At 40.0% G+C, this 23,400-nt stretch overlaps 1 protein-coding gene and 1 non-coding gene across 2 annotated transcripts; one reads left to right on the top strand and one right to left on the bottom strand.

Moving 5' to 3' along the window:
• On the bottom strand, positions 1-22,399 carry sh3d19 (SH3 domain containing 19). Its single transcript, XM_008286787.1, has 21 exons — positions 22,185-22,399; positions 14,013-14,052; positions 12,697-12,737; positions 12,404-12,443; positions 12,125-12,248; positions 9,963-10,134; positions 8,855-9,883; positions 7,291-7,404; positions 6,930-7,042; positions 5,964-6,004; positions 5,677-5,872; positions 5,516-5,584; positions 5,237-5,374; positions 5,052-5,124; positions 3,236-3,366; positions 3,084-3,142; positions 2,773-2,996; positions 1,676-1,728; positions 1,347-1,533; positions 621-724; positions 1-528 (listed from the first exon to the last, which is right to left on the bottom strand). The coding sequence occupies exons 1-21, from the start codon at positions 22,258-22,260 to the stop codon at positions 418-420; spliced, it is 3,135 nt and encodes a 1,044-aa protein (XP_008285009.1). The 5' UTR covers positions 22,261-22,399; the 3' UTR covers positions 1-417.
• Positions 8,475-8,547, top strand: trnav-uac (transfer RNA valine (anticodon UAC)). The gene has a single exon. It is a non-coding gene; the product is annotated as a tRNA-Val (tRNA).
• Positions 22,400-23,400: the final 1,001 nt, after the last annotated feature.

Here is a 23,400-nt window from a genome sequence, read left to right as displayed (position 1 = left end):
AGGTGGTCTGACCTTTATTTAAAGCCAATTGCATGTCACACTACATAAGGAAAAGACACCCTAAAGTATGGGCCACACTTTGTAAATGGCTAATGGGTGTAAAATAAGAGACAAACCACTAGATGGTGCAAATGTACAGTTAGTAGGGAATCCAAAATGATGAGCTTGTCAAAATCAAGCAAACACATTATGCAAACCATATTTATTATTTATACCATGAATTATTCTGTAAACATTTAATTGCTGCAGAAGAAGAGTTGCACTATTTGTCGATGAAATACTGCATTCCATTTGAAGGCAGCTAAATACAGGCTTCAACTGCTGACAATACATCCCAAGATCCCAGTTAAGCTCAGGTCATCCAGCTGCGTCCCTTTTTTTGTTGTTGCGCTGAGCAGCATGGAAGGCTGTGTGTCCCTATCCCAGCACTTGCACATAGTTTTTAGGGACTAGAGCTCGTTTTCCTCTCAATTCCCCCGAAAACCATTCTTCATCAACGGACTCTAGATTGGTGACGATATCCCCAACCTGTGAGTGAGACACAGTGGACAGATGGGTTTCTTGAACTCATGTTTTTTTTGTAAATTTGTGAAGGAAACTGTAGGAAAATCTCACTGTACCTGCAGAGAGAGCTCCTCATCACAGTTTGATGTGAAGTCATACAGAGCTCTGGCTCTCGCACCACCGGCAGCTCCGTTCTGCTGGTTGTTAGACAGCTGAGGATCTGTGAAAGGAGACATATGCCGAGTCACTGCGTAATAGTCAAGTATTTGAGTTTGATTAATTAATTGACAGAAACGTGGCAAATGTTATGATATTTGTAAAGATCAGTTTAATGTTCAAACAGCAGAGAAATCCCAGTAATTGTGTCTTGGCTCAAAAAACAACTAGAGTAATACGGTCTGTTATGTTAAAGAGCTGTTTTAGTGTTATGAGGTTAAGAAGTTGTTTTCCTTTTTAACCAAACATACAGCAGACACTCTGATTCTCCATATAAATATGTGTAGTCGTCCCCAAATGTATTCATAGCATTCCATTAAAGAAAAGGCAAAACTCACAATATTCACTCAAATAACTACAAACTGAAAAAAAAAAAAAAAATCTGTCATTATTTTTATTCAATTTTTATTTATTATTACGTTTGTCAATTTCAGCACATGTCCGTGACAGGTGTTCCTTCGTTAATGGGAGGGTATGAATACATTTGAGGACGACTGTGTCTTTCCTACCACCCTGACAATTAACTCTAATACATAAAACACTAGTAAACTTGTTGCCAGGTTTAACGTTTTCCAACCAGAGCAGTCCCCCCAATTTAACAGAACTACACCGGAAAAGCTTTCTACCTGTTTTGGCCTCGACAAAAGCCCGGGGGAACATGCCCTCTCTGCCGTTGAGCCTCCCGCAGCTCCACTCAGCGTTAAGGTGCTGGATGATCAGGATACAGTCGCCCTGCTGGAAGGACAGGTCGTCCTCTGAGTTCCCCGCATAGTCGTACACAGCCACCACCCACTCCACGCCGGACTGGGACGCCTGCAGAGGGAGGGAGGAGTCATGGATGCGCTGGCAAAATATTCAGCAGTAGGAAAACTGTGTTGATGCTCTACACGGGGCATCGGATAACCAGTATCATCCTCTCTGATGTTTCTGCTTATACACAGTAAATATTGGTTACCTGAGCAGGTTTGACAGGTTCAGAGTGCGTACTGGGAGTAGCAGCGGCCATTCCTGTGGAAATGGGGAAAAAGGACAAATCTGTGAAATAATTCAATATTGTAGGAAAATGAGGTTGTTGTCTTTGTGTTTTTTTTTCCTAATCAACCACCTGTGGGGAGGTTTACATTCTCATTTTTACATGACTGTTTAGGGTAATTCCAGTAGTTTTGTGGTCTGTATATTTGAGTATATGTAGGATTATACATTTACTTTAGTTCTTTAGCCCTGTAATGCCAAGTGTATCATATTTGATACATGACTTTTTGAGACATCATCAGTGTGATATTTTTTTTTTTGCCTAAACAACCTGATGTATATAATCAGACACATTCAGTGCATGAATAATCCACCATAGATCCTAATTCATGCACCAAAAATGTCAGATGTAGCAAAAATTATACAAATTAAAACTCATATATTAAAATTGCTATTCATTTTTAATTAAGTTTTTTTTTTTTAATCAGTCAGAAGGTTCAATAAACACATTTCATGGTTCAGGCTTTGCAGGGTTAAAACAGAATTTTGATGTTGGATAATAAAACTGAAAAACTTTCCCAATAAATGCAGAGAAAAGAAATACAATGTTTTGAGACAATTTTTAGACCAGTGTAGATATTAGATAGCAGGAACGTTTGTATAAAATATCTATCATGAATAAAATATGAAAACGCCAGATAAAAAAAACAATCCAGGGATTTTTTCCAGAAGGGGGTTTGTCACAACTAATGACCTGCACTCTGTGTTTCTGAAGTTCTGCCTGTGGCCTGGACTTCTGTAAACAATTGTTTAATGAAACAGAAACAAGCACAAATTCCTGACATGCCACAGAGGGAAATGCCAGCAGCATAAAGGAAAAGGGATGAATAAGGGCTCTTCACTGATGGACACAACTGCTCTTTTGTTTTCAAGTGAGGATCAGGACAATAATACGTTGTTGTAGTGTAAATATTCACATTTATCACGTTGACATATGTGTAATACAATCCCAGTTGGCTCTTGGTAACCAGGTCAGCACATAAATGGTTTCTGTGGTGGGTGTTTTCAGGTAAACCTTACCAGGCAGCGCTATCTTGGCAGACTGCTGCTGACTCGGGGGCGGAGACAGATCTTCAATGACCTCTACAAAGTTAAGGGGGAAGATGCCAGTCGAGGCGCCGATCTGTCCTCGTGCCCAGTCCTGTCCCACGTACTCCTTCAGCTTGATCACGTCCCCCTCAGAGAACGACAGCTCGTCGCTGTGCTCCCCCTCAAAGTCGAACCTTGCCACACATCTCGGACCGCTATACGTGACATTTCAAACATCCAGTTAGCTCATCCGGTTAGTTTGTTCATGCCAACGCAAAGATTTTAAGTTGTAAAAACGGTACCTGACTGATGCAGGAGGTGGCTTTGGTTTCTTTTCAGGGAGGGGCCTTGGTGAGTTTGACTGAGTGGAAAAGAAAATTGTCAATAAATCTTAATTCATAGATTTGTCTGACTTGCAGCAGGCTGTGTTGCTACCTGATGCATCGTAACTTACCAGGACTTTGACGTAGTTGATGGGAAAGAAACCAGCAGAGCCCCTGCAGGTTCCTCTGTACCACTCGCCGTCCACCTGCTCCACCATGGTCACCACGTCTCCTGCTCTCAGAGCCAGCTCTCCTGGACCCTCTGAGTGGAACAACAGAGTCACAAACCACAGCCTCCCACTCAAATACAACAAATATCTCTGTTTGCTTCTTTTCAACCTGCTTGTATCTTGTTTTCAAATCCAACATGCAGATAATAGTTTAAATTCTGGGTAACATACTTGTTCTCTTTCTCGTCAAAAGCAAGATGAGAAGTTTGACAGCACTCTCATGACATTTGGATCTGAGGCCAGGAGGTTGTTAACCTGCTCTCTCAAAGGTTTAAAAATATCATAATGTGTATTGTATGTATTCATGCTAATTTACTGGTAAATTATTAATATTTAGAGGCAATTGGAAGGCATGTTTTTGTGTTTTGAACAGAGGCAGGACAGCCTGATCTGGTCCTTCTGCTAAAGTAAAACACTGACCTCCGGTTTCTAACAAAAAGACTGAAAGGTTATCTGGTTCTCCTCAAAGTTACAACTCCCCTACACACTATTTTTTTTTTTTTTTCAGCAAACCACTGCAGGTCAAATCACTATTTTTTTCTGCAATAAGAACTAATGCACAGAATAATAATAAAGTTCTTATCTAACTCTCAATTCACAAAAATTCAGGATCAGTTGCTTAAGTTGTGCCTTTTTAATTTGATAAAGCTCATTAGATAACTACAATTTAAATGATATAAGACCCTTAATGTTGTCGTTCTGCTCAGGACAGCCTCTGTGTTAATGCAGCCTTTTGTTTCTTTCTTTGGGCTCTGGGTCATACTTGTGTTGTTCAGCAGTTTGTACCACTTGTGTCAGAGTTCCCCACTTTGATCTGTGCAGTCTTTAAGAGTCTGCACAAGAGCTTCAGCTAAATCAACAGCTAAACCTAAATCATACACACTTTAAATCATAAAAACATGTGCAAACAGATTATCTACATAAACAGATGTATTTTATACTGTCTATGCACTTTTTAATGACAATATGAAATGTTTCATCTGCTGCAGATTCAGTGTAAACGTTCATTGCTTAAACTACTTGGATATATGTGACTGAACGAGGGTGCATGGCAAAATACATCGATATGGGAATAAATGTTTCTGCAAAAAAGTTCTGCTGGAAGAATAGTAGTTACTGAGATGTGATTTCAGGTCTATGAGTATTAGCCTTCTGTAATTATTATTAGTATTAACATTAGCATTGCCTTGTAACAGGCTTAACTATTGGTTGTGTGGATTGGATAATGGGGTGGTTAGACTTTAGCTTGTGGTGACCACCCCTTATCTTTTTCATTTAATCCTTGCACAGATTTTTTGTAACTGAATGAAAAACAAAGCTGAAAGTTTCCCTCCGTTTCCTGACATTCAGAAAAACTGAAGGCAGAGAGAAACGGCTAGTCCGACTGTCCCCAAAGTGAAAAAAAAGTACACCTACAACTCTTAACCTCACTATTTAGCTCCCTGTATCTTGTTTGCTGAATTTATATTTGGATTTTTCACCTACACACAGAAGCAGACTCGTCATTTCCCCCAGACATTATGCTACGCTGAAGCCGATCGCCTCCAGGTTCTAACTCACAAACCTGAGAGCGGCATCAATCTTCTCTTTAAACTGCCAGCAAGAAGCAAATCAAAGTGTTTTCCGATATGTCAGAATGTTCTTTCAGTACTCTGTCTCAGTTTATTGTTACCGTGCGATCAGCATGCTGTTTGGTTTGCAGACAGTGATGCATTACCTGGAGTGAAGTCATGTAGAGCCTGCACCTTCATCCCATAACCATCTCCACCTGAAGCAGCCGGACCAGCACCCTGCAGAGAGAGAACAAAGACGCTCAGAGGTTAATACATCTGAGCCGACCGCGAACAACGGCGAGTTAGTCTCAGGTATCAAAGAGATAGTCATAAATGTAGGATAAGTTGCCTGTGCTGGAGACATGTCTGAGTCCAGAGGAGTTATGATCTTCATGCGAGACTTGTGCACTCGGCCTCTGATGTCTCCGATCTGGCACTCAAACTCATCGTGGCTCGTCTGTTCCAGCAGCAGAAGCACTTCATTTTTCTGTTGAGAGGGCCGACAAAGGATTTAGCGTGAAGGTGGGACTGAGGAGCTGAGATTTAACAATGTATTGCAGCGTATGAAGCGATGCCTTTTTTATGTGGAGTCAGGCAACACGTATGTTCATAAAACTTGGTAAGTCACCTGAAATGACAATTCCCCTGTATGACTCCCATTGTAGTCAAAGGCTCCAATCCCATGGGGAAGCTGGAGCTGGTGGAAGAGAGCAAAATGTAAACAGATGCTCACGAAGCAGTACCAGCAGACGCAATAACACCATTCAGGCATGCAGTGGGATCCCTCACGGTGTAATTGTTGTAGAGACGGTGACCTGGCTTGGGCCTCGGAGGTAAGATGGGTTTCCTGTGGGGTTTATGTGTCTGGGGTTTAGGTGACGTCTCCCACGTTGCAGAGTGAGATCGACTAGGTGGGGGAGGTCTGCCAGGCCCCGCTTTGGCTGGAGGTGGGCGAGGTGGGAGGGTTTTTTTCACACTGGGCTTCCTGAAATGCAAAACCATCAATACCTTGAGCGACATGTAGCTGTGGTTACAAATTAACATTTTCCCGACTGATTGTTGTTCCCTCTACTTACCGAGGCGGCAGTGATGGCTGGGGCCCGGTACTGAAAGAGTCCTGCAAAAAGAATTCGATTGTGCATTTGTTATTAGCACTGGGAACCACAGCGTCCTTGTGACAACACACAGCATTCAGTCACAGCCGGCCTGAGCTCAGCAGCAGGTAATGTGTCAGTGTAGCCACAATAGCTTCTTTGTTTGTGGAAAGCAGGTAAGCTGCAAAACCTGACTGAGACCTTCCTAAAGGTACTGCTATGTAGTTTAGTATGTAAACACTAATGGCACCATTCTGAATAAAGTCTGAAAAAAACACGAAAAGTTTAACCCTTTATAGGGCACTCCTTGAAATATTTGGAAAATGAAAATTTCAACTCTAAGGTGGTATTTCAAGATATTTTTGCTTTTGTGACTTTAAAAAAAAAAAGGAAAAAAATGTTGCAAATCAAAATGAATAAAGTTCCCATATATGTAACTTGCTTGTCTACGGTTAAAAAGTAACAAACTGCAAAAAACATTTTTAGAAACATTTTAGTCTGAGGTAATGATACTTACACAAGCAGTAACAAAGTATTTATAAAGTGCTTGGCAGCTTCATTTAGTAACATTGTTTTTGGGGTGGTGGTGTTAGTGGCACTAATCTTACAAAATAAATCAAAGTTGAGTTCAATGCAAACCAGCAACAAAGTGTTCATAAACTGCCCGGAACATTTGTGTAGTGACATTAATATAAAACTAAATCAAAGGTCACGTGGTGCTTCAACCTCAAGGGGAGGCACAGGGTGGACATATTGAACATCCAAGGAAGTTACTAAATATGGTGATTTTCCCTATAAAGGGTTAAGATGCTGTGAGAAAAAGAAAAAATCACTTCTTGTTTGTATTTTTTAAATAAATAAATCTTTATGTCAGAAAATGGGACGTTCATGGCTACAGTGTGTAACGCTGATTCGAAGTGTGTGACTGCACTGTAATGGGAACCTTACCTGGAGGGAGAGGCTGGGTGTCAGGCTTTGTCTGCGGTTCACTGAGGTGGTTAGGGAGCCTACAGGCTTCTGAGTCGGGAGAGGAGGAGGACTGTCCTGAAAATTATCTGACACTGACAAGAGATCTGTCTTTACCACGAAATACTGAAAACTTTTGTTCACTTACAGTATTATGTGTACAAACAAAATGAAAGCAGGGTGCAATGCATGTTTAAAATGCATTCTAAATACTGAAACGCATTGTATAGTTACCACATAAAACTCAGAACAACAACACACACGTCAGCTTTGATAGTTTAGTCTTAAAATGTTTTGATAAAAAACAGGAAACACTCAGTCACACAAGATTTGCTAGACTTACTTGAACCGGTTTTGCTGGGGACCCTGATGGTGGTTGGTCTTTTTGTTAAACTTTGTCTGGTGAAAGAGCCTCCATTGCTGTCCACGCTATGCTGAGGTTTGACCGGGACGTGATCTGAGCAAAGAGACACATGATTGTGTAGCTGCTACAGGAGCCTTAATGTCAAAACAGTTGAGCAACAATTTTAGGAAGTTATTTGTCATCCAGTAGAGCAGGCCTTCAACTTTTTCTTATTTTCTAAATGGTAAGTCAGTGAACTGAAAATTATTTGACATTTCTATTAGCTGAACAGTAATTAAAGGAACAGTTTGACATTTTGGGACGTCTACTTTGTTGCTTTCTTGCTCAGAGTTGGATGAGAAAACTGCTATCACTCATGCGTGCTTGTTTTCTGATTAATATTTCGTACCTCATTTGTCTGAAACGTTCACAAGAGAAATGTAAAAACATCAGTTTATGGTTTTACAAAAGATTTATATCCTGTAACATTTTCCTAACAGTTCATTCATACTTTTGTGCAGCTCATACAGTCACTTGTAGCTGTTGCTTGGCAACCTCATGGTGACATCAGTGTCATGATATACTGGTATTGATGATAACTATTCGTAGGAATATACATGTGGTAATATTGTAAATGATTCAGTGAAAATCTGATTGGCACTCTAACACAGGAACAAGACGCAGCACAGTTATGGTCACACACTGTAAAGATATTTTTTGTTTCAAATTATTAAAAATGTGCACAGGTTGCCTTAGAAATGTGAATTAGCTGCCTTTAGATTGAATATTTAGTTGAAAACCATCCTGTGAGTTGTGTAATTCTAAAGCTGGTTGGGTCAAATGGGCTGAACCTGAAAGAAAAGTTCATATTTCTCCATCATATGAACAATCTTTACAAGCAGACTTGCTTTCCTTTTACATGTTCTTTGTTTAACAGGTTGGTTCTTTACTGAACTTGGAGAACTCAGAGCTGCTGAAGCCATTTTGTACTGAATTCAATACAATGCAATGACACTGTATGATATCATGATAATATTGTCACCGTGATTGTCTTTGTGGATAATCACACAGTACAAGTCGATTATTGAGCAAGACTTTGCATCATTTCCTCAATTTTTAAAATCCTTGCTTATTGAACGCCTGTGATTATTTTTTTTTTTTGGTTGGACAAATAGAGCCAAGCTGCTTCCATAGTGTAGTGGTTATCATGTCTGCTTTACACGCAGAAGGTCCTGGGTTTGAGCCCCAGTGGAACCAGAGCTGCTTTTCAGCAATTTCCCTGAGATACCAGTAATAAATAAAGTTCTATCTAATCTAGAAGAATAGAAAAATACTTTATTTATCCCAGTCTGGGAAATTACTGAATCTAATCTACTTTAAGTCTCTGATGAGCTTTATTTTGACATTTTATAGCTGAAATCTAGGATCCAGCTTCTACATCCTGTTTCTGTTTGTTCTTGCGACACTTCAAAATAATAACTTGATCAATAGACGAGTTGGAAATGAAAAGTTTTTTGATGCCTGCCTGCAGAGAAACTACAACTTGGAGTAAAATGCTACTCACTCGATGAACTGTCCACATATTCGTTCTCTCTGAACATGGATGATGAGTTGTGGTTGTTTATATTTAGGTTGGGTTTCAGTGGCTCCTTAAAAGGCTTCACTGGAGGTACAGGTGGAACCGGTGACAGCTCTTCATCGTGGATGCTGTTGGCTCTGGTCAGCACAGAAGGACGTGATCTCTGAGGGAGGGTCCCTCTGCTGTGTATCGACTCCAGCTCCTCCTTTATAGAGAGTCCCACAGGTTTCTTAGGGGGCAGAGGCCTGGGGGCTTGTGGGGGGTATTGGGGGGTGTTTGTGGCTGATATGTTTTGGTTGTCATCGTCTATACTCTGACTAAACTGAGGTCTAAGAGCTACAGAAGGTTTAGCAGCTACTGGTGGTCTGGTGGTGGCCTTCCTGGGCCGAGGCTCTGGTTTGACTAGTTCCGAGTTTCCATCCTCGGTGCTGACCTGGCTCTCAAAGGCCTGGATCCTGGCCCGGATATTACGTTGACTGTGGCTGTCGTTCATCTCGCCAGCAGCATCTTCACCATGTGAGGCCTCGTCTGATTGGTCAACGACGTCACTGTTCTCCTCACCTTCGATATCTGCGCTGAAGACCTCCAGTAACTCCTTTAAATATTTATTCGAGGACACCTCTTGGGGATCAGATTGAATGTTGTCACAGTTTTCACTGAGCTTGACCAAAGTCTGAACTGCGGCCTCCTCTTTGATCGCCTGCTTTTGTGTTTTTGTGCGAGGACGTGGGACGGGGGGTTGACTGTGTTCTGAGTTTGAAGAGGAAGTAGTCTCAGCAGTGACAGAAAGAGGATTTGTAGGAATATTCCAGTGTACAGTGACAGATCTGGTGCACGTATGAGTGGACGCTGCCTTTTCAAGTGGCTTCACATCGGACTTTGAATCACTTTGGTCCTCAGTGTTTGTAACCGCTGCTGTATTTGTGGCAAACTTCTCTTCTGTTTCAGTTGCTTCAGGCTTTCTGTTTGCTGCTTTTGGCAGTGAGGGCCTTGGTGGTTTTTGTGGCTTTTTACCTGGAAACAAAAAGAATCTGAATTTGTTGAACCAAAACAGAAGTGAATGTCCAGCAACAGTGACTGACATACGCCTTACCAGCAGGTCTTTTCTCAGCTAACGGTGGAGTTGCAGTGCATTGTGGGACGGTGGTGGAGGCGTCTTCCCTCACAGGGTCAGTCTGTGTGGCGCTGGTGGCGGTGCAGCAGGTCCGGCGAGGGGCCGCAGTGGGCTTTACAATATGTTCCTCCTGGGTCTTCTCTTTAATCACCTGGTCATAGGACGGTGGGGGCTGAGTCATGAAGAAGAGAAGGGTTCACCCACATGCACGCACTTCATTTTATTACACACCATAGCGCTTGTACAAACCGACATGCTGCTAGAATATTTTACTGAGCACAGATATAATTAGAATTTATCTACTGCTAATGACACTGTAGTCATGTCCTCAGTGTTTTGGGTTTTGTTTGATAAGAATTTAAGTTTTAGCAATCATTAACCCCCAAACCCATCATCAAGTTTGACAGGCGTGTTATTGTTGAAAAATAAAAATAAAAAAATCGCCAAACTTACATCCTTTATTTTAGTCAAAAACTATAAAAACCTGACTTGAATTTTCACATTTCTAACAGTCCATTACCTAATTATGTGTGACTTCCAGTTCTGTCAGAAATGAACCAAATCTAAGCTTAAAGTCACCTTATTTCATTAAAAATAGCGCATCATTCTCTCTAACCAGATTCCGTAAAGAACAAAACATTCTGTGCTCCTCGTCACAACTGAGAAGCCGTTCGTGATTGAGCTGTGATCAACAGCTACGTGATCAAGATTCAGAGACTTCTCAGTGGAACTGTGATGAACTGCAGGCGGTGTTTACACAAAGCAGAAAGGAGACGAGCATGGAAACAAAATACATATAACGTGTAGAATCACATTTTGTCCACAGTATTGGTAACAACTGTGAGCACTTGGAAAAATGTTGTCCATGCCGACGCCAGTTTTTTTGTTTTAATTATTGTAAAATACATTGGAGTTGATTTGGAGTGCTACACAAAATAAATGTTTGCGTTTTCTTTACCTCTAATAGATATAATAATACATAATATAATAGACTATTATTATTAAAACTAGATTTTAAAATTATGTTAGTATATTGTCTGTGAAGATTCTCCGTCATCCAGGTCATGCTTATTCTTGTACTTTAATCTTAACAACTGGACTTGCTTGAGTTTCTTGAAGACGTTTCACTTCTCATCCAAGAGGCTTGATCAGTTCTGACTGACTAGTAGGGAGTTCCTGATACTTATATCCTTAAGGAGCCATTAACACCTGAGTTTTGGTTTTAACTTGGGGTTTGTTGCTTCTCCCCCTCATTATGCGAGTCGTTAGGACTCCTCCTGCCACAATGGGGTTCGTTAAAGTCTTTTGTGGCGAGGTGTGAATGTGGTTTCATCTTCCTGGGGAGAGTTCTTAGGACTGAATTTTAAACAGGTGAGAGGTGATGCCTCAGACCTCCACCTCTGTTGAGGGATGGTCTGTCCAGGTTGACATAGATGGCTTCTTTCACTCCTCTCTCAAACCATCTGTCCTCCCAGGCCAAAATCTGGACATTATTGTCTTCAATAGAGTGTCCTTTGTTCTTTGCAGCCCTATACTAACATATATATATATATATATATATATATATACAATAGTATAGGGCTGCAGGGTGGCTCTGTGGCTAACGCCGTTGCCTCGCAGCAAGAAGGTCGCCGATTCGCGTCCTGGTGAGGACACCCGGGATCTTTCTGCGTGGAGTTTGCATGTTCTCCCCGTGCAGCGTGGGTTCTCTCTGGGTTCTCCGGCTTCCTCCCACACAGTCCAAAAACATGTTGAGGTTAACTGGTGATTCTAAATTGTCCATAGGTGTGAATGTGAGTGTGCTTGATTGTCTGTCTCTAAGTGCAGCCCTGCAATAGACTGGTGACCTGTCCAGGGTGTCTCCTGCCTTCACCCTAAGTCAGCTGGGATAGACTCCAGCCCCCCATGACCCTAGTGAGGATTAAGCGGTGTATAGAAAATGGATGGATGGATGGATGTTAGTATATTTTATCACTTGTGTCCAGTATTTACTTTGGTTAAATTTAAGCACTATTCATTTGAGAAGAGCAGATTTTTTTTTTAAAGTTTGTATTTAAGTTTGTATTTGTTGTTTTGTGAGCATTATTTATTGAGGAAAATCAGACAGTTAATTCAAACACTGTTGATCGTATGAAGCCTACCTGGGAGACAGCTGTGATGCCTGCAGACCAGCCTGACTGAGGAGGAGGTAAAACCACAGAGGTTCCTGAGAACCAGTTGTTGTTGGCCAGAGGTTCTGCTGAGACGATGGTGATCTCTGGTCGCCTGAAAGATTAAACATAAATTGAACATGAACACCCGAAACACACAACTACACATTACTCTCAGCAGCATGGAACAATCCAGACACTTGGTTTCATTTCTAAGTAAGAAGCAAACAATACAGTCAAGGTGTGAAAAGGAATTTCATTTCACATTACCTTCTGTCTCTGGTATTGTCGCTCTGAGAGTTTGTTCTTGCTAAAGGAAGAAAAAAAATATTTTATAGACATCTGGAAGGCTTGTCTGTCATTTCTGATAGAAAACATGAAGATTACATTTCTACAGATCATCATACGGTCACTTTTTTTTCTTGAACAATCAAAAAATGTAACAACTGAAATCAAACTTACATCTAACAAACATCTCAGCATCTTTTACCTTCGACAAAATGTTCACATAAAAAGAATGAAACATTGCATGATCTAAAAATATAAAAAGTAGGCAAACTTACTTCGTTTGATAGCAGCTCGTATAGAAGACAGAGGTCCTTGACTAAAAAGAGAGCAGAACATGAAACCCATTTATCATTAAGATCTGGGGCACATACAGACGACAGCAGGTTCATACACAGTGTGGTATAATTTACTCTGTCCGTACTGTTGATGCCAATCTATACAATGATGAAAAAGCCAGAAAAACTAATAAATTTATGAGAGCGTTTGTATTAACATTTACGAAAAAGGTAACACGCAGATGACCTGTACAGAAACTAGTGAGAAAACAAAAGCATAATAATTATTCTAATTATTGCTTAGAGCTAGTGATTGGTAAGAAAAGAGCAGTGAAAAATAATAGGTTTAACAATGAAAAATATATACAATGAATCATAGAAATAGCTTTTGGAAGTAAAGCCGCAAAAACAAAGGCCTACTGCTGGTTGGTTTGGTTCAGATATTTGTTCATTTCTGCATTACTATTCTCCAAAGTGTTAGTTATTTAAAACAACACATTTTATATAGGTTCAAAAACTCTAATTTAAATTCAAAAACACACCTCTAGTATTGTGAAGGGCAACAACAATTAGAGTGACATAACACAAGAGCAGCGCCCCTGTTAATACTGCTGTTGAATCTGGTTTTTACGTACCTACCTTACAAAAACATGATACCCAGTTAATGGCACCACTTCCAGGTAAACACAGTACGTATGAGCACTCCCTTACACATCACTGAGCCAAACATGTTGACGCGATTTGATGTCCTCAGGTTGTCAAACTCTCGGTGCTACAGATTCTTTTCTAATCCTTCAAAAATCTCTTCATCATTGTTGTCTTGCTGGAAACTGTTGTGTGACTCACAACAGCTTCGTGAAACTCTGGTGACAGAGCCGAGCTCATTACGAACACATACCCGGCTCATTAGGACCTGACTGCAGGAGGCTGATGTAAACTATCAGGGGGAAAAGAGCAGCAACCCTCAGCCCGCCTCTTCAACCACATGGTTGATTTTAATTGATTAGCCGAGTTGTAAACACAAAGATCTAAAGGCCTGTTAACCGATGAAAGCTGTGTTTTTAGATGGTTTGATAGATCTCTCTGAGACCCACACAGGCCACTGGTCTTCTTAATGTCTGTAAACAACAGCTGAATTTACCCTTCTGTCTGTCAGTGAGGGGAGATCACTGCATTGTTTGCTCCATTCACAACCTCACCATCAGCAGATCTGACTGTTAAAGGGACAGTGTCCTTCTGCAGAGCTGCCGCTCCGCTCGCAGTTCAGTGAAATGAAGCAGCACATCAGGACCTCAGCTCAAGAAGGAGTCACATACCTGCAATGTAAATGCTCTGGCTTGGTTCTTTCAGGACGATCTGTAGAGGAGAACAGAGATACCAGCTTCATGAGTGATGTGTAGAAATGGAGATAACATCCTGGCAGATTTACAGCAGGTTTATCTGTTAATATGATCAAAAATTCTGTAAGAATGTGAGGAGCTGTTTGGGAATGTAGACATTAAATACATAAGAAATCATAACACTTTATCATTGTTGCAGAAATCTTGCAAAAAATCCACTGAGGCTGCCCTGCTCACTGATTTGCCACATTGCTCACTGGCCTAACACACAAACAAGTATTACTACAGTCGTCCTCAAATGCATTCATACCCTTCCATTAAAGAAAAGGCAAAATTCACAATAGTCACTCAAATAACTTGAAACTGAAAAAAGTAATAATAAATAAAAAATTGCTAAACTATAATTTAGTGAAATAAGACATTGCTTTGAAATGTGGCTGAAAAGAATAATTAAAAAAACAACAACAAAACAAAGCCGTCCCTGACAAATGAGAGCACTTTGCTGATGAGCAGTGGGTCAAAATCAATAGCTGTCAACAGGTGCAGAAGTCTGATTGAGAGTTACAGAAAACACTTGATTGCAGTGATTGGCTCAAAGGGTTGTTCAACTAAATATTAGTTTTCAGCAACCATCATGCTTGTTTTGTTTTTTGTTTTTTTTTACATTTTTGTTGAACCACAATTCAAAAGCAATGTCATGGTTTTCAATAATTTTTTATTTATTATCACTTCTGTCAATTTCAACTTATTTCAGCGACAGCTGTTTCTTTTCCTTCTTTAATGGGAGGGTGTGAATACATTTGAGGACGACTGTATATGGACCACTGCAGGAACTGTGTGGAAAAACCTCTCACAGTTGGCTATTTATATTGTTTTGTGGTATACAGGACCAGGATGGACAGATGGGGGCTTGAGCTCGGTGCGCTGGATTTAGAATTTTTAACATGTGGCTGAGGTTTAAGTTCTGACTTTTAGTGTTTTCACTGAGTGAACACAGAGAAAAATGATTTCAACACATTTTTAAACACATTCCAAACTATCAAGTCAAAGCACATCAATGAGGAGTTTTTCTGACATTGGGATGTTCTGGATTGGTCGAGTCAGTCACCTGACCTCAGTGCTACTGATCAAATATTTTACTGGATCAGATCAGACTGAAAGTAAAAAGGCACCAAAACAAGCAGGAAGCAAGATGGCTGTAATACAAGTCTGACAAAGGAGCAGTGTCAAATTCTAGCTGACATCTGATGTATTACTTAGTCTTCAAGACAAATACTAATTCTGATCACACCTAGCATATTTTGATCCACATTAGCAGCCAGCAGTTCAACTCATCATCAGTGACTTATGTAGCAAATAGTTTGGGACACGTAACTCTCCCACTACTATGGACAGGACTGTATAAACTAGAAATACAAGACCCTGAACCTAACCGGCAGGACAGGCAATTAAATGTTGATAAACCAGTTAGTCGAAGGTAACTGCATTGGTGCTTTTAAATTTAAACTTACACAGAGGCGATGTTATTTCTATTTATGTTCATTTCTACAGTTCACCAACACTTATATAATATCTTCTAATTCAGATGAGAGATCATGAACATGTTCAGCAGCAGTCACAGGAAGGTGGCAGCGTGATCAATAAATGTATTAATGTGAGTCTGTAACATGACTGGATATTACTGATGCCTTGTCGCCAACATCAGTTATCATTAGGAAAACACAACATGTTAGCTAGAAGTCAGTAATAAAATGTTCTCTTCCACACAAACACAGCCTGTGATCTGGCTCAACTGAATTAAACTGACACTTAAACAAACACAATACACTTAGTTCTCTGCAATTTTTGGCGCTGAGCTGATTTCCACGTGATAAAAGGCAAAATGCAGATTTCCAATCCAGCAAACATAATGTATAGAATCTGTTCTGCAAACAATCCAATCAAACAAGAGGTCATTTGTTGTTGGAGGTAAATTGAAAAGAAAAATCTAGGCAAAGGTTAAAGTCGGCATTGCTATGAATTCCTTCAGCCGGAGACCTTGTTGGCAGTCAGCTCCACCTGTCACACCTGTTACTTGTTAACTGTGAGAGCCACAACTCTGCCGCCTCGAGTTACACTTTAACAGAAGGTGAGAAAGGAGTTGCTGCACTTTGACTTAATGCGAAAGACGTTCTTTTAGTAACGGCTCTGCTACTGTAATTAAAGCATCATCACTTCCTTGTAGATGATACCGACATACATGAGACAATATCACACTTGTTTGGTCATCTGTGGAAGCCATGTAGCCCTAAATACAACGACAACGCCCCTACCTGTGAGGAGTTAAATCTAAAATCTTCAGCATCAAAGGGATATTTTCCATCAAGATCTTTCCCTCCTTTAGTCCACCGAGTGTTTGAGCATGACAAAGAACTTGAAGCTATCAGTCACACACCCACACACAACAGAAGAGAGAGGGACGGCCCAGTGATAACTCCGTGTTCCTGTGTTTACTAGGCCAATCTGACGAGCTGGAATGTGGTCATTCAGGAAGTGGAGGTTGTGCCACACCACACTGCACCGTCACTATCTTTTTTTTCCTGCAAAGTATAAAGTGACAGGAACGTCGCTCTGAGCTGCTCATAACTGGGTGAAAGTGCTTGAATAATAAATTTTAGCAGCTTTGATTGTATGTCTTCTAAGTCGTAAAGTCACAGCGCATTTGTTTGCCTTACAAATTAACTGGCAGCTATAAACTTGACATTTTATTGAAAGCACTGTGCATGCAGGTTAGAACTGTGCAAACTGAATTAAAAGCAAGACAGAATGTGAATTACAAGAATTTTAGAAATGTAGAGCTAATTAAAGCACATAAAGAAGAAAATGTGTGATTATAAACGGTTAACGATGTAGTTTTCTTTGCTGGAATTTGAAACTGTTCAAGGCACTGGATGACCTGAAATGCCCTCAGGGTTGAAGCAAGAAAGCATTTTAACTATGTAATATGGTGTTGAATCTATGTAGTGCTTAAATTGTAATAAAAGTCTGAAATTATATTTAAAATTCATGTTGTGTTTTTTTTTTCTTCTTTCAGTTATATGCACGTGTGCTTTCATCGTTATATGGCTACAAGAAAGAAACTGATTCAAGCTAAACACAAAGTCAGACATAAGTCAAACCTAAATTTCATATCAGGTCATATTTGGCCTTTTGCACCAGTAACAGCCGCTTAGTTCCATCTTGGTTGAACTATAGAAAAGACTGCCACATTAAGAAAGGAACATCCCACATACATGGATTTAAAATGTATGAAAAAAAGGGCAGAGCAACATAAAGTCACGTCATGCAAATTTAGCTAGGATTATGTTTTCTGGGACACTTGGAAGGTGTCCTGTAGATCCAGAAACAACAGTCCTGCAGTTTATCCTGATATAACCTGTGGTAACATCAGCAGCTACAGATAACATCAGAAATTTACCAGTGAAAGTAGGTCAGCTGAGGACGGACCACTGACTTAAATATCATCGTGTGGCTTCAGCACATGAATTGCTCTTATGTGATGTCTGAGTTTATCTACAATAGGAATCAAATATTAAACAACTCCTAAAATAGGCAAGTTATCATTCTTAATTGTCTAAAATATCAATCAAGTATGTATGTATGTATGTATGTATGTATGTATGTATGTATGTATGTATGTATGTATGAAAGACATTTCCTGGAAGACAATAAAGTCTATTGTTGCTTCTTCTGGAATGTGTAGACCTACATACACTGTAAAAAAAAAAAAAAAAGATGTAATTGTGCGGGATTTTCCCTTTTTAGTTTTTACTTTTTTTTGTTGTGTTGTAAAAAAAAAAAAAACAATGATATTAAGAAAATAAATTCTGACTTTACATATCTAATGTAAAATAACAAAAAACCTTGTTACTGTGAACAACATAAAGTTTCGATTTTTCATTTTTTTTCCTTACATAAAAAGACAGTTAAATACATGAAAAATGTTATATTTTTACGTTTTAAATTAATATATTAAACTGTTAAAGTGTAGTACTGTAAATATATTCTTAAAATTAGATTGAAAGCTGTGATAATTAGTGTAGTGGCAGGACAAAGTCATCTGTCATGTCTGTCAAGTTTCTGTTTTGTGTGCACATTTTATCTTGTCTTTCCTGTTTTATTTTGAAATCACTAACCCGTTGTCTCTGTCCTAGTTTACTTCCCACACCCGTCTCGTCACACCTGCTCCCTGATGGCTCTCCCTCACCTGTTTCCCATCTCCCCTCATTACCTCGTGTATATTACCTTGTGTGTCTCACAGTCTCGTTGCCAGTTTGTTGCACTTCATAGTCTTCATACCAGCGTTCTGATAGTCACAGTCATAGTCTGCTTTGTTACAACCTCGTTTTTCTGCTGTCGACCTTGTCTTTTTCCTGCCATTTTTTGGATACCTCTGCCTGTTTGGATTTACCACCTTTTACAGACCTCTGCCTGTTAATAAACCTGTCTTTTGCCTGAACCTTTTCTGTGTCCACCCGTTCTGCTCACAGTGAGTTCACGACAAGATCAGGTGTGAGGATTATTGTGATCAAACAGCTACGGAGAGATTAATAACATCACAGGTTGTTTGCAGCTTGTTTGCTGCGTTGAAATGACACTGTGCAGTTTGACAGTTTCTCAAATGAGAAATCATCACTTATGGAAATTCTTTACACATTAAAAATATGTTCATTTAAAAAAATATAACACTTAAAATAGCAATAATTTCTTGTGATTTGAAATCACATTACCAGTTATATAACAGTATTTTGATTTTTTTTTTACAACATTTTTTACATGAAATTATACAATAAAATCTGGTTAAATTAGGCACTCCTTCCTGTAGTACATTATATTTGTGAACTGAATATTTGTATTATATCATTGTTCCACCACATTTATAGGTAATTTAATTGTTTTTACACATTTAAATAGTTTCCATTAAACATTAAAAAGCCACAAAAATAAAAATTAATGCACACTATCTCATAAAATGAAGGTCAGAAACAATGTTTTAATTCTGGAAATTTACTGTACTTTTACTGTACTTTTATGAGATGGATATTTTCCATTATTTTACAATATTTTTCTGGCACCCCAGCTGCTGTAATATAACAGTTTTTTTTTTTACAAACACACCATGTACCTAGACATGTAAAAAAGAAAAAATAATTGGACTTTAACATATTAATATCTATCCATCATTTATCTATACACCGCTTAATCCTCACTAGGGTCATGGGGGGCTGGAGTCTATCCCAGCTGACTTAGGGTGAAGGCAGGGACACCCTGGACAGGTCACCAGTCTATCACAGGGCTACACTTAGAGAAAGACAACCAAGCACACTCACATTCGCACCTATGGACAATTTAGAATCACCAATTAACCTCAACATGTTTTTGGACTGTGGGAGGAAGCCGGAGAACCCGGAGAACCCACGCTGCACAGGGAGAACATGCAAACTCCACGCAGAAAGATCCCAGGTGTCCTCACCCGCACAAGAACCGGTGACCTTCTTGCTGTGAGGCAACAGTGCTAACCACCGATCCACCTTGTAGCCCTACATATTAATATTTAGCAGGTAAAATGTTTTGCATGTTCACCATCATGTTAGTCTTCTAACATTGACTAGTCACCACTTGCAGGTTTTGGACAACAGACCTGATTATGGTGCTCACTGACGTATAAGGGAAGTCAAACATATTGAAATTCATCCAGTGGGCAACATGACAATCTGTAACAAAATTCATTGCAACCCATCAAAAGCTTCAACAGATTGCCTTTTTCAATTAAATGAAACTGCCATCCCAGTTAAAACATCCAGATCAGTTGGCAGAATATTTACCTCCAGTATGCGCCAACAGCACTCCACCTTCAGCACATTATGCACCATTTAAAGGCTCATTACACCTTCGAACATTCAACTAAGACTAATTACCTTTAGAAACCATGATCAGACTACTTGACAAGCTCCCTTTGTGCAGCTCTGACTTAAAATTCCAGACCAGCAGATATCTCTCAGTGACACCTGAAAAGGCACCACAGGCGCACGGGAAAGCTGCTGAGGTCAGCAGGACAGGTTTCCCTTCACAGCCGCGCTCTCCCTTGAACACATGCCGTCATTACTCAGCACAGCAGCAGCAGCAGCAGCAGCAGTCACAGAGCAGCTGGTCAAACTGGCAACAAAAGGAAAGAAAGAAAAACAATCCGCCTCTATGTGATTGAACTGAACTGGTCCTGGTCCGAATCACACCAAATCTGATGAGCTCATTTGTTTATTGGATGATCCAGAGAGATATTTACTGGAAATATGTCGAGGAAAGAAGTTTGTCTGAAGTCAGAATGCAAACAAAAAAGCAGAACTGGTGTTAAAATCCAGGAAAAGGCCTTTGTTGTTAACAGGGAGCTGGTCAAAATAGATTTACTCTCACTTGGAAAACAAGGCAGTTTAAAGCGAACAGATTATGTTGTCACGGGTGAATAACACAATGTCAGCAGCCGACGCGGACCTTTAGTCAGAGAAGATTAGACGGTGTCAATGCAGACGAGTGATTCACTGTGGAAACTGCCTGAAATCGTACCTGATGTGGATCCAAACGCATTTTGTTATTTTGAAATGATGGAAAATTGGATCAAGTACAGACAAGAGCCTGTTCATGACACAGCGGCCTGTCTGCTCACACTCTGGCAGGAATTCCCATCCAGACAGCTGCTGGGTTCAGGGTGTGGTGTGAGGGGGTGTGGTGGGGGGTCTGACTGTTGCAGATAGCTGGGCAGGGCGCGGGGGAGCCGGGAAATAGGGGTTTGCACAGCAGGTGGTGCAAAAAAAACCCCCAAAAAGAAGTATAAAGAAAACTGTATTGACTTGAGAATAAATCGCTTTCTGAGCTGTAATAAATGCAACTTCTACAGAAGGCTTGTCAATCTGTATCCAGGCCGAAGCTAAAAAGAACAAGTGAGCTGTTTCCTGTTCAACAATAGATGACACATGTTGTTGCTATGAGGAGTGTGGGACACAGTTACTGTAACCACAAGGAGGTTGACCAAACCTGCTTTTAAATGACGGTACGGCAAAGAGGTAACACATTTTTAGCTCTTTTGTCTGCAGCTACTGTCACACACACACACAGATTTCATTCAATTCATCAGTGGTGGCTGCTATAAATGGCTTACCAGAACTAATCAGATCATTGTTTATGTGTGTGAATTGAATCATGGTAACAATTTAACTAAATCAAAGCAAACTTGTCTCACATGGAAAGATGACTTGAGGCCAAAACAGCATGCACTGCTTCACCCTGTTCTGATGTTTTTGAGGAATAACTGATAATGCCTATAGATTCCTCCACACAGTATCAAAAGACCAATCTAATGCTTTTAAAGTGTTTTTTTTTTTTTTTTTTACATAGGCCTATGTGTCAGGTTGACAACATACAATCTGCCTCTGTCATGTTTGCGCATCCTACGATTAGAGAGCTGTCACTGAGCTGGTTTAACTCCTCAACTGAAAAGCACACAGTCTTTAAACTGTTGCTGATGATTTCCAAGTACACACAGCACAGTAGTCGGTGTTTTTATGTGTAGTCCTGCTGCTCCAGACCTCCATTACCTTCTAATAGCTCCTAAATGTACATCAGAAAGCAGATTCTTGAAGCTGAATCACTAACAGCCAGATTCAAATCACTGAAATTAGGGATTGTTGGATTATTGTTGTCAGTTAAAATAACGCGTATTGTTCTTTTGCATAGTATTTACTGTTTGAGCTGAATTTTACACAACGATTATGTGTGTTTAACACAACTTATTGCAGACCTGAGTTTCACTGTGGTGGATTACGCAACTCAGTCAAGCTCAGAAGTTCACTCCATGAGTTTCTTGTGAGCATCAAAGTTAATGGAAAACTTTAGTTACAAAAAAACGCAAAACAGTTTCCTGAATGATCAGCTGTGACGTAAATTAAGTGGAAATTAGTTGAAACAGGCAAAACTCTGATTGATATGATCTTGAAAAATATTAGAGGTACAGAGCTGAAGTCATAATAAACTGGACTGATACAGATTTTCACACCAATGAAGCGTAAAGTGAAACTTGTGAGCTCTTCACATGTTTGTCAGTGTGTCCTATCCTACCTGTTGTCTGGTTTCTGTCCCGCAGATCTCTGCCATCATCCTCCTCCTCCTCCTCCTCACGCCGGGCTTCTGCCATCGGGATGAGACACGATATAGGAAATAAACATACACAAATAAAGTAATCGGGGACCTTTTGATAGCAGTTGTTTCATCCGTCTCCTCGCTGGAGTCGGCAGCTGTCCTGTCCGCTAGAAGTTTCAGCGCGTCCGGCCCACAGCAGCGCTTTGTGCTGCGCATGGATGGAGGTGGTGCCACTCAGCGTCCGGAGCGTCAAAACAGGAGTGAAACCGGCGGAATTAACCCCTGAAGCCCACGTTTAAACGTTTTGTTAAACTCTCAGGGACCAGAAAGCTTTAATTTGTTTTTTTTTTTTTTGTGGAAACACTTTGAGTGGCAGAGTCTCCACAAACTAACCTTTATAAAACCTGGAGAAGAACAAACAAACCCAGACAGTAAAGCTGAAATGCCAATTTAAAATCATATTAATGATCATTAATTTACAAGTTTGAAGTCCCCTGATGCATCCATTCTCCTCTCAGTATTTCACCATCAACACCAAACTGATTCCCCTCCAAGGCTATTAAAGTCATTTAATTAATTCACTTTAATGCAAATTCAAGTTCCCAACATGAAGTTCCGGTTTGAAGTGTTGTTTCAAAACTTTCCCCAAACTGACAGGAATATTCTAATGGATACATGTTTGGCCCATTTTGATTATTTTAATATATGTAATTAATAAATAAATACTAATAATATCAGTTTATAAAATGTGCGCAAGTTTTAAATAGTAAAATGCCAACTTCTTCAAATTCTTACCAAAATAAGTAAAGTTATAACTCCTAAAGAGTAACATCTCACTTCACCAGAAAGAAAAATAATCATAAATTAGCCATGAAAAAGCATTTTAAAAGTAATTTGCAGTGATTTTAGAGTCTTGTAGTCCAGCCCCCTCCAGACACTCATTCATCATTAATGCCTCTGTGTTACATGGCTTTTATATTCATGTGCACCCCTGGCAATTACTAAATATGCCCCAAGGTCTGCAGATGAAATGATTCTTGTCGTGCTGTTTAAATGTACTCCTGTGAAAAAAGCGTAGACTCAGCTATGAGCCCCTGTTGAGCCACTAGATGTCGCTGCAGACCTGTTCATCTCCTCCACAGCCTCCTTAAATGGCCTTCAGTCTGAAATATAAAAAAAGTCTCCTTCCCTGAAA

This window comes from Stegastes partitus, unplaced genomic scaffold, assembly GCF_000690725.1.
Source record: "Stegastes partitus isolate 25-593 unplaced genomic scaffold, Stegastes_partitus-1.0.2 Scaffold470, whole genome shotgun sequence".
NCBI lineage: Eukaryota > Metazoa > Chordata > Actinopteri > Pomacentridae > Stegastes > Stegastes partitus.
This window is presented reverse-complemented; position numbering and strand designations above follow the sequence as displayed.

What these genes read in the sequence shown, in the direction of transcription:
- sh3d19 (XM_008286787.1), bottom strand. Translation starts at nt 22,260, where the DNA reads ATGGCAGAAGCCCGGCGTGAGGAGGAGGAGGAGGAGGATGATGGCAGA. An exon ending in GCATCACAGCTGTCTCCCAG is followed by an intron (nt 10,135 to 12,124) that starts GTAGGCTTCATA and finishes TCCTATGACCAG; the next exon opens with GTGATTAAAGAGAAGACCCA. An exon ending in TTTTGTCGAGGCCAAAACAG is followed by an intron (nt 725 to 1,346) that starts GTAGAAAGCTTT and finishes CTCCTTTCACAG; the next exon opens with ATCCTCAGCTGTCTAACAAC.